This window comes from Sinohyriopsis cumingii, chromosome 16, assembly GCF_028554795.1.
Source record: "Sinohyriopsis cumingii isolate HCF-2022 chromosome 16, ASM2855479v2, whole genome shotgun sequence".
Lineage (NCBI taxonomy): Eukaryota > Metazoa > Mollusca > Bivalvia > Unionida > Unionidae > Sinohyriopsis > Sinohyriopsis cumingii.
In genome coordinates, this window is record NC_142976.1 from 23,903,798 (window position 1) to 23,916,100 (window position 12,303).

General features: G+C 38.2%; 1 protein-coding gene across 2 annotated transcripts in view; it reads left to right on the forward strand.

Moving 5' to 3' along the window:
* The window catches only part of LOC149780079 (3-hydroxyisobutyrate dehydrogenase, mitochondrial-like), a 38,299-nt gene extending 32,902 nt beyond the window's left edge, over positions 1 to 5,397 (forward strand). For both annotated transcript variants that reach the window (XM_089936837.1, XM_089936838.1), the window contains exon 9: positions 1,920 to 5,397. In XM_089936837.1, coding sequence (XP_089792963.1) covers positions 1,920 to 2,078 — 159 coding nt within the window. In that variant the 3' untranslated portion in view covers positions 2,079 to 5,397. The remainder of the gene's footprint in view (positions 1 to 1,919) is intronic.
* The last annotated feature ends 6,906 nt before the right edge of the window (positions 5,398 to 12,303 follow it).

The following is a 12,303-nucleotide window of genomic DNA, read 5'->3' on the forward strand; positions in this document are numbered from 1 at the left end:
AGCGACAGAAGTGCTTAAAAGCCTACTGCTTGCCAAGGTGAAAGTCACACTAGAGTGGTCTCCCCCCTTGAATAGTTATATTGGCACCAAAATTACTATCTTCACTTCCACTCCTGCCTGGTCAACACTCTTCACAAGGCCTCCCAAAAATATAGATTTATACAATGATGTGAGGTATTCACATTTTCATGGTGACCCTTGGAATTTTCAAAAAAGTACTCAAATTTTTGTCCATCTTCTGGATTATCATGGGTGCCTCAGCACATTCTGGACATGGAACTGACTTACTAGCATACCATAAAAAATGAAGTGTATACCAATCTGAAAGCTTAGTTTTAGTGGCATAAAGTGATATGTTCACTGTCAGTTGTTTTCATTTGTAGACACGCCGATTGCCATTGTCATTTGTTCTGTTTGTGTTGTGAAATGACAATGGTCACAGGGAGCTGTAACATGCTTCACCCCCCATATAGTATATGTTATTCCTATGCTATAATGTATAATGTGGCTTGGTGTTTTAAGTGGATAGTAGAAAAGCAATGCAATGATAGTTGCTAAGATCTGGAGTCCTTGGCAATATTAACGACTGGAGATTAAACTGAAGCAGATTGATAGTTATCTGTCATTATTGTCACCTTTATATTTTTGATATATCAGTAAGTTGGATATTTTTTGGTATGCTGAGGAAAGAGACATTATGGATACTAATATTTGTAGTAGTTGATAAATCAAAATTTGTACAAATAATGCTCACCTGCCATGAACTGTGACCACCATTACTAAAACAGAAAAATAATCTTCAGAATGCTTCTAAAAAACTGCAGAATAGAATTTGACCAAAATTGACAGAAAGCATTTTGCCAAGAAGGCTTTTCAAGCTAAATATATGGTGTTACTGAAATCAGAAACATTTTTAAATGATTTTTTCTCAAACACTTTCTTAATTAATGCTCAGCAGAATTTATGAACTTGACAGAAAGTATGCTGTCATAAAGTCCTTTCACGTTTGTACAAATGATGCCAATTTTCCATCAGATATAGCTACCAGTACTAAAAATGGAAAAACCGTTAAACAGTATCATCTCGGAATTTGCATAATGTAATCAAGTCTAAGAGAAAGCATTCTGGCATTGCACAAATGATGCTGATTTACCAATGAAAATGGTGACTATTATTAAAGAAAAATGCTTTAAGCAGTTTCTAAAAGAACCGAATTTGACAGAAAGCATCATGGCATATTGGCCTTTTAAATTTGTTCAAATAATGCTGATCCACAATGAATTATGGCTGTGTTGTATAATTAGAAACACCTGTAAGGCCACTTTAGAAAGCATTCAGGCTTGAAGGTCGTTGCCATTTTACTAATTCTGTTGATCAAGCTGTTATGAAAAACTGAAGAATAAAAACCCATAAATAACTTTAGCTCAAGAAACTGCATTACAGGATTTGATACAAATCAACTTGGCATTGAGGCCTTTCAGTGTAGGGCAAAGGCAGCAGTGTAGGGCAAAGGCAGCAGTGCCATTCAATATGGACAAAGATACCAGAAATAGAGAAACCTTAAAATAGTTACTTTCACATGTGCAAATCATCTTATTGACCCAGTTTTTTTTTGTCAGCTTGTAATGAATTTAGTTAATGGGCAAGTGTCAGCAAGGTGAATGACTCCAGACCCACATGGGAATCTAGTAGATGGAGTTATGGGCCTTGCTGGATAGTTCTTGAATCTTCACTTTGGAACTTCCATGCTTGAGCACCATCATAGTTTGAAAATGTTCATGGATGCACCTGTTCTTATATTTAACTGCAGCAGAAAACTGTTTGCATTAAACCCTGTCACTCTACTTTCAGTGTATTGTTAGTTCATGCAAATCACCAAAACTTAAATTTAACTTGATGATTTTTGTATATTCTGTCAGGACCTTGGATTGGCCCAGAATGCATCCACAGTGGCGAAATCACCAACACCCTTGGGGTCATTGGCCCACCAGATATACCGCATCATGACCAATAGTGGCTATGCTGACAAGGATTTTTCATCAGCATTCAAGTTTCTCCAGGACAAAAAATCAAATTGATAATCTTTCTAATCCCATTTGTAAAGCAGCATTATTTAAAATCATTCAACACAGAAAAAGACACCAGTAATACATTTGGTGTGTGTAGTTGCAAACAAAAATTGTTTTAGAAATTTGAGTTATGTGAAAGTAAATTACAGTAATTTAGATATATTATTCTTTTGCAGATTTGAAAATTACTCATTTTTGTGAAGCATGTTACTGTTCATTGGAATAAAATATTTTTCCTTTGTATGGTTTTAATGGCACTTTTAACATGTTGCTGGCTCTATCATACCAAGAAAATGGGAGGTGAGTGCTACCCCAAAAACACAACAAGGCAGCCAGCCTGGGTGGGTATTCAACCCATGACCTATGGAGCCAGATGCTTTAAACCACTGAGCCACTGCATCCATCATGAGAATCAAAAGATTTCCAGAGTATGCCTCATCAGCCTACAATTTTCACAATGCCCAAAGTTTGGATTAATGCTGTTTACAAATGGTCATTTACTGTTCTGGATTTGTATTGTGAGAGCTGATTATTATTAGTCATTTATTAAATTCAGGACATTTGTGTGAGAGCCTGATGAATACTAATCGTATCACTAGTGCCTGTATATTGATTAATTTAAGTTAATAGACTTAAGAAGTAGGCCAAACATATATAATACTAATGCAACATTTTACAGAAAATTTATATTTTTCAAAGATGGAATGCTTATTATTTTCATAATACATATTGAAGGTAAACACAAATTCAGAGCAACCAAATTTTAGTTGTTGCTTTCATTGGTCAGAGTGTATGGACCTGAGATTATTTTTCATCTCTAGTTTAATTAAAGTGTGTCTGTTGACTGTGAATTAGAACTAATATTTGTTAATTTAAGAAAGATTGTGGAATCTAACAAATGCCTTATTGAGATTGGAAATTTAATCTCATCGTGTGTGTCTTATAAGGTTTGTGTTTAGTACTTGATTTTAAGTACATTAAGTGATTCATTTTCCTTCATGTCTTAAATGCCTATTAAAAATACTTTTATATAGAAATATATAGTAAAGAGAAAGCCTTATATCTTGCTTTGATTTGTTTTAAACAATCATCCCTTCATTTGAAGTACTTTAAAAGGACTGGACAATCATTCCTTCATTTGAGGTACTTTAAAATGATTAATGCTGCTAATGTGGGTATATGAGAAAGCTTGCCAGTAGCTTCTCATGGGTCGGTGATTCATCCCTGGATTTTCCAGAGTTCTTTCTCCACCAGTTATACTGGCCGCCATGTATAGCCTATCTTGTGCTGAAAATGGTGTTAAACCCTACACCAACAAATGATTAATGTTTGTAAGCAGTCATCACTTTATCATAGTAAGTTCTGTCAAAGGACTAATATTAAAGCATTGAAACTTAAGTACTTTCACACCTATAAATATTTTAGTTCAGAATAATTCTCTTGTATATCAAATTTAAGAAAATAGCAATATCAAGAAAAATATTAAACAAAACTCGGAGCAGATTGATCTTATTGCACACTTATGACAGTGTGCCAAAAACATAGTTGTTTTTTTTTTGTCATGTAATATCAGTCATTCTGCAGTGTTTTTGTTATGCCAACTTTTGTCAAGAGTGACATTATATCTCTGTAAGAACAATGATCTTATAGAATGAAGTGCCTTTCCTCTGAAAATTTTGCTTTAGTAATGGCGAATGAATTAATGGCATTTAATGGTGAATTCATTAAAGGCAATGATCCCTTATGCTTGATTTTCACAGCAAGTTAGACAGGACCTACAATAATTTGATGTTGCTGCTGTTACAATCTTGAATGCAAATGATGGCATTGTATGTATATCACTTTTCCGAAGACATTGCAGTTATTGATGTAGTCATCAACATTATCTTTTTGTATTTAGTTATCAGTTTCTCTGACACTTGAATGTACAGACCGGAAACTTGATGCGTGTTTTCATTATGGAAGGTACTACTCATCACATGCAAAATGAGGTTACAGTGACCTACTTTTAATCCTCCATTGAGTTTGTGTGGTTTTGGAATATACCTGTGTGGTGCACGCAGGACATAGCATTCTACAGACTTTTTGTTTCATTGGAAACATTGTTATTTTAGAATATATTTACATTTGGAAATGTGCATACTTTTTGAAATTCTGTATGGATATTTTGCTGCTGTGCAGTTAATCTTAGGTTAGAAGAACTAATGGGATGGTCAGTGGTCCATCCATTAGATAGCACAAGTTATTTCTACTTTAAGATTGCCATGAAACTTTACACATATACTCATCCGATGGTCTAGATGGTACTAAATGAAAATGGTGCTTCTTGGCCAGTTTGAGAATCTTGTTTTCTCTATTTGTCCAGAATGGATGGTCTTATTAACATGGGAATTTTTTAAAGATTTCTTGTGATATCTGTTTGGTCGTAATAAAAATAGTGCAGCCAAGACTTTCAAAATGGCCATGATGGTGGTCAGCTTGAAATTCTTATCACCTCAGTGAATGGACATTTTATCATGTTGGTCACACTAGAAAATGGTGTAGATATGGCCACAACGTTAGCCATCTTGAAATAATTGTTACGGTTACTTCTTCTACTGGTCCTCAGTGGAGATGGTGTAAATCTGATACCCAATTTGGCCACTATGGCAGCCATCTTGAAAATCTTGTTATTGTTACTCCAGAAAAAGGAAAGTCGTGTTAACATTGGGTTTTCTCTAGAAGACTGATAATGTCTTGTTGATCCAAACTTAAAATGATATGATCTGCCACCATGATGAACATTTTGTTGATTTTGTTGTAAGTTGTTTTGATTAAGGGTTTTCATCAGAGGAGCTTTTATGGGGTTATTTTTTGGTCCCAGTAAAATGATGCAAAAACTCGACCACTATTTCTGCCATTTTGAAAATATTGTTTTCTTGACTCCACTCTATTGGTTGGCTATATCAACATGGGTTTTTCACCAGTAGACTTTATGATACTTAGTTGGTCATAAATTAAAATGGTCCCAATCTGACATCCACTATGCCCATCACAGCAGCTAATTTGAAAATCTTCCTGTTGCTGAAGAAAATCAGATGGTTTTAACACTCAGCACTTAAAAGGAAGAAATGGTCTTGTCATGAATTTCAAGAAGTTCTTTTTGCCCTGTAGAGCATGAGCCCAGCAAGAGACTCTTGTTTCCTAATTTTGTTTCTGGAAAGTTGTTATTAATACTATTGGGATAGGGTTTTGATGTATGTCAGTTCAGTGCTGGTCAGAAGTGGGCCAGGTAAATGGGGGTTGTATTATATCAAGGCCTGCCAATAAAAGAGTATTCACTTGATAATGTCTTGATGTTTTCTTTTGCAAATAATATATTTTGATTACAGTTCTGATGTTTACTTTTCATTTGGTTTGTAAAACTACAGATTAAGCAACATTCCAGTTTGTGAACTTGCCCTGAATTGAAAGAAATTAAAATATTTATATAATATTTAGGGCCAGTCACTGGGAATATCTAGGAAGTCTATTGAGTGCATGTATTCATATATACATATCTGGTGTGGGTGATATATGTACTCAGTCGACTACCAAAATATTCCCCATTGACTGTCCCTAAATATTATATAATTACTTTAATTTCTTTCAGTTCTGGGCAAGTTCACAAACTGGCATGCTGCTTAACCAGTTTCCATTGACATGAAATTCTATTGTATATACAGAGTCAATTCATTTACACTGATTCAGGAATTTAGTTTAAGAATACAGATATATCTCCTTCAGATATGTTCCCCAATCACATTAACATTAGGGATATAAACCTTCTCTTGCGAATCCAGCCCTACCAAAAGACTATGAATCTTCTTTTTCTGTCTGTCTCTTATAGACAAAGGACAACGCATGCCAATTATCATCCCGTCCCACCAACAGCTGTCACTAGTTTATAAGGTATTTTGCCTGACTGATAGCATGTACATTATATCTTCAGCAGTCAAAGCCATCTTAGTTTTAAAATTAGACCCTCTAAATTTGGATTTATTGTTTTGGACAATCATTCTTCTATATGCTGTACATTATTTTAAAAAAATTTCAATGTTTGAATGACTTTGTTACTTCGACAGACTTTGGCTATTTTAGACCACAGTAGAACACGCTATCATTGAACTCATTTTGTCATTTATGCGTTATTGTGAAATTGACTTTATTCACTTACTCTGTTAGCAAAGAGGGTGATATTAGCGAGCTAGTAAAATGTTGAATCGCTAATTTATGCTTTGTTTGCTCTTGTGTCATTTCAGTAGAAATGTCGGTTAAATGTATGAAATGCAAAAAGTTCAAAGCATTGGAAGACAACCATGACTCTTGTATGTCCTAGTGTAGATTGTCTATGCCATGCAGCATGTGTAATATATGGACAAAGAAAGTCTGGGCTACAGTACTGAAGGTGTAAAAAGGGAAGGAAAGATGGAATAAGTCATTGATAGATAATGTTGACATTCTCGCTGTGACAGCCTTCATTGTGAGTCCCCCTCCTCGAACCTGAAGTCCGTTACTTGCAACCTTCAGCCACAATAACAGCAGCAGCAGTGTAAGCGAAGAAATGGTACAACAGTATGCATTAGAACATATGCATCATCTGGTCCATAATGGACAGTGCAATTATTTTCTGATTCATTGGGGGAGTGTCCCCCCAAGTTTAAGCTGCCCAGTGGGCATAAGTTCTCCCACATGTCTAAGCATGGCCTTCAGGTCTTTAAGTCTGGGTGCATGTTTTTTTTATAGGATCCATTTGATTAATTTTGTAATACTGCGTCACTGTCACTGGCTGTCCACCTATCCCAGCATGGAAGCTTTTTTTTATAAAATGGTTCGGTCAACAAGGATTTACAGGGATCTTGGTGACAGATCCATCCATTTTCTGTACAGTCTGCAACATGCCCTTAGCATGACCATGATGGAGATTTCATTGAGAAATCTGTCTATCCAGTCAGACCATTGGAGTGGCTGGTACTAGTGATAGCCGGACCATATTCTATACCACCAACATTCAGGCATTAGTAGATTTCGAGTCATTAATCGGGCAGTTCACATTCCATTGCCAATGTGTTGACTGCTTTGGCCAACTTAGACTCAATTTGACATGATGCATGTGTGTGGTTCACATATCTCAAGCCTCATCATACCATGGCTTTACAAATGACCCCGCTCGAGTCAGCATTAGTCTTTGGAGGAAAAATTGAAGAAGTTCGGAAGCAGGCAGCTCAGAAACTGTCTCTCCAACTCGCCGCTCAACCCACACGTGTTTTGAAACAAGCAGCCTTCGCCAATGCAGAGGGTCGATAAGCAGACTAGGGACAAGAGACCATTTCCGTCTAATTTGCAATATAGATCCCAGCCCAATACCATGAGACAAGTCTAACCAAGTTAGGAGGCAACCATAATGAAACGGCAAGAAACCAGTTTTCTGTGCCTTCCAGCCAGGCTGTTATTCGGATGGCGAACGGCAAGTTAAAGCCGATCATCGACCCAAGTCGCATCTACCAATACATTTCGTCCCCGAAATTCAAGACAGAGACGGCGAGATCAATCCTTCTTTCCATCCAACAGGATGAGTATCTGACCGAAATATATTTTAACCCCCCTATCCACGGAAATTTCTTTGTTGTGCTTACCGCGACACTGATGATCAATTCAAGGTCGTTCCCTTTGGTTTCAACATAGTCCTTGAATTTTTACCAAGGTTATGGATTGCATCATCACCCCGATTCAATCGACCTCATCCACAACGACGGCAGCGTACCTTGACTACATCCTCCCGAAACATACGGTAACTTGTGTTCCAGGCAGAGACGATTTTCACATAGATCATCTGGGCTTTCTAGTAAACCGCGAAACGCCCGACCTCCGGCCATCCCAGCATTTTGTCCGTCTAGGTATGAAGTTTATCACTAACCTGAATCTGGCACATCTTCGTTGTCGCGTAATTAGGAGTTCGTTTCCAACAGGACTTGGATTTCAGCGAGAGAGTTCTTAGAACTCCTCGGTTTATTCATTGCGGCGGCAGACTTGATCATGTGCAGTCGATTTTTGTATGCGCCCCTTAAAAATGATGTCGCTAGCAGGTGTCCCTTTTCAAGTCACCTTGATTAAACAATGATGATGACGCACAAACTACGATCATTCCTGCGTCAGTGGTGCAACCCAGGTTGGCTGACCATGGGCAGAAACCCCAAGAGAAAATACCGATACGTTTCGACGGTATTATATATGTTTGGTGTGCCCACTTCACTACCGTCAGTGGCACGTGGGAGCCAGGGAACGGCCTCACCACATCAACCCTGTAGAAATGAAGGCTATCATCAACTCCTTTCCCTTTTGGATGGATCAACTCTCAGGCAAAGCAGTCCTCGTTATGTCCGACAACTCTGATGGTGACATGCCACCTCAAACGAGGATATGGTCGCACCAAATTAACCGACCTGTATTCAGATTTGGTAGTTTCTACGTTGGTGCGACAACCTCCATATTAACGTAGAAATCAGACACATTGCTGACAGGACCGCTCCGGTGGCCTAGTGGTTAGAGCCTCCGTCTCGGATGCGGCAGGTATTGGGTTCGATCCCCGGCCGAGCCATACCAAAGACTTACAAAAATGGTACTAACAGCTTCCCCGCTTAAGAGGTTAGTGTTAGGACTGGTCCGCCTGGTGGCGGGATAATGTCACTGGGTGGGACATCATGCTACATGTCTGCGGCATGATGCCCCAATGCTAGACATCACTATAAACTGCCACACTGCAGACATCGTAGCGATATGACTGATAAATTGTTAAAGCCACATTAAAAATGCACACACACACACACACACACACACACACACACACACACACACACATTGCTGGCAGAATCAATGTCTTTGCTGACACTCCTCATGAAAGGTCGTCATTCACACGAAATGGTCTCTCCATTGAGCGGACTTTATTCGGATCTGCGCACTGTGGGGAACGAGGTGTACGATGATCGATCTCGTTGCGACAGGTTTGAATCACAACCTTTATCTCCAGTTCCAGACCCAGAAGCTTTATGTTGTGCGTCTATACAGCCATCTCTCTCGTTAGTTTGCTTTAACTGTTGTAGTGTGTGTGTGTGTATGAGAGAGAGAGAGAGAGACCAAGGGGGAGTTGCTGAGGAGGATCCGGTTGGTACCGTCCCTTGAGTAAGTGTTGACCTCCCAGTAAAAATATGAGCGCGGTACAAAAGGAATGTTTTCGAGAGAAAGTTTTCTTTACAGTTAGAATAATATGATGATACGTATATTCTTTTATCTAAAGGAGAAAGATTGTGATCAGAGTAATCCTACTGTCAACATGCCAGTGGAATGAAAGAATGGCTTTGTTCCTAACAGTGAACAACCCTATAATGACTCTGGTCTACGATTTTGTAGAAGTAAGTCATCTGATTCAGAGATAAAATGTTCTATTTATTATGGATTTTGATGTGCTGAATTCAAATATGAGAAAACGATTGGTTACTGTTTTCAAGATATTTAAGTTTTTAGATTTTACATATATATATATATTGTAGATAGTAGAATTTTAATCATAAATTGTAAACCTGTCTTTTCATGTTTATGGTTGCTTTACATGATAACATTTCACCTGTCCTGTTGCTGTAACACTTGAACAGTAGCAAAAGGGTTATATAAATAAAATTTATTATGAAACAAACGGCAAAAAACTATTATGTATATATAAGTACATAGTTTAGTCCTTATTCAGTGTTTTCTCGGCGCATCTTGGCTTGTCTCTTGTATTCATTAAATGGAGCATCTCTTCTCACTGCCCAGCAATAGTCTGCAAGCGTTGATGGGCTCCATTTGCCCGCATAGCCTTTCTCCATTGTTGCAATTTTCTGTTGAAATCGCTCGCCGTGTTCGTCGCTCACTGCTCCTCAGTTCGGACGAAAAATATAGATGAGAGTACAAGAAATGTATCTTTAGTAACATGTTGCAACCAAGGTCTTTGTATGCCGTGAAGAGGTTTTCCACTAACTCTCTGTAATTGTCTGCCTTGTTTCCAAGAAAATGTGTTGCCACTAAATGGAAAGCTTTTCATGCCGTCTTTTCCTTGCCATGCAGTGAACGGTCAAATGAATCATCTCAAAGAAGTTTACGAACCTGAGTACCAACGAAAACACCTTCCTTTATCTTAGCTTCACTTAACCTTGGAAATTTTCCACGGAGGTACTTTAAAGCTGAGTGTGTTTTGTCCATGGCCTTTACAAAGTTCTTCATCAGACCCAGGTTGATGTGCAAGGGCAGTAACGAAATCTTTCTTGATTCAACAAGTGGTGGATCCTGAATACTTTTCCTTCTAGGCCCCAACGATTGTCGGAGTGGCCAATCTCTCTTGATGTAGCGGGAATCTCTCGCACGACTATCCCATTCACAGAGAAAAACAGCAGCACTTTTGTGTATCCAGTTTGTAGACCAAACAAGAGAGCAAGAACATTTAAATCGCCACAAAGCTGCCGCTGCTGTTGGTCATAGTTTATGGAGCTCAATAGTTGTTTCATGTTTTCTTAGGTTTCCTTCATATGGACTGCATGACCAACTGGAATTGATTGCACAACATTGCCATTATGCAGCTAAACAGATTTAAGACTCGTCTTCAATGAGTCAATGAACAGTCTCCACTCATCAGGATCATGAACGATGTTGAGGGCTGTCATCACACCATCCATGTTGTTGCAGGCTATAAGATCACCTTTCATGACGAAGAATGGCAAAAGATCCTTTTGACGGTCACAACCATGGAAATTATATCATCACCTGGCAGGAGATTCCACTGCTGTAGTCTCGAGTCCAACAGCTCTGCCTTACTCTTGGATAGTTCCAAATCCCTGACAAGGCCATTCAGTTCACCTTGTGTTATGAGGTGTGGTTCAGAGAAGGAGAATAGAATAAAATATTGGTCATGTGACATTGCTAGTTCAGGACTAGAAGTTTCATCCTTTTCCTTCCTCTTCCTCGTCTGATTCAAGTGCATTCTGGTGCATCAGGAACCAGCAGCCCTTCTCCATGGGTTACTGTGCGTATAACTGATGGAATAGTTTGATAATGCACAGTCCACTTTTTCTTTGACACACCTTTCCCAACTGGAGACACCATACAGAAATAACAATTGCTTATATGATCTATTGGCTCTCTCCAAATCACTAGCACTGCAAAAGGCATAACTTTCCTTTTCCTGTTCAACTACTGGCGAAGACTTTTTGCACAGAAATGTGTCCTGTTGCAAAATCAGACACTGACAAATATTCTAGAGCTGATACAGGGCAATTTGTTCAGCAGAGTGATGCAAGCTTAGTTATGATTGCATCATCCATGACTTCTAGGAATAACATGATGCGATTCGCATCATGCATGGCGTAATACCAGCTTCGGATTGCATCATTCATTGTTTTGCCTTAAAAACACGTACTGTCCAAACACTGTTATATATGTATGCATAAATCAAGTCAAAGATGTAGTTTCGTCATTTCCGGTTTAAATTGAGATCCCTTCCCTTTATAACTCAATCCACAGCATTCCCGGTCAAGGGTCTTATATACTGGCCCAGTATCATAGTTTTAAAACTAGAGACAATCAACAATTTTAAGCATCATGTTCGTTCTCAGTGACCCAGAATTAGTGAAGTTTGATAACATTTATATGTCGGAAGCATTTTGGCTTTAGACCAGTGTTATTAAAGTCTTTGAAAACCGGGTAATTTTCTGCTGCCACTTGATCACGGAAAGAAATTCTCACTGATTCGTGATTGAACTAATCGTGCATTATATTTGTTTTTGGGTTCTTATCGGAATTTCGGAAATTGATAAACTTTTCTGTCACCTGAGGTATAATTGATGCTTGGATCGTTTGGGTGATATCCCTAAGCATAATAGTATAGTTCCACTCTACATCTAGAAGGTACTTTTGAAAGAGGGACAGGTAAGATGTGAAGGTGTTTGCATTTGTATGTACAGTGAAGAGAATATTGCCATTCATGTCTCCTACTTTCATCCACGTATTTCATTACATATAGTAACGAAATCATGTACTATCTAAAACGTATAGGTATTCCAAATGGCTGCTCCCGTGCGCATGGAAAATGAGCTTGAACTAATTATTGCAGTTACTGAAATAGGGAAAATGAATTTTGCCAGAATACAGTAGCTATTACCAGCTTCTAAAAGGGCCATATATAAATTAA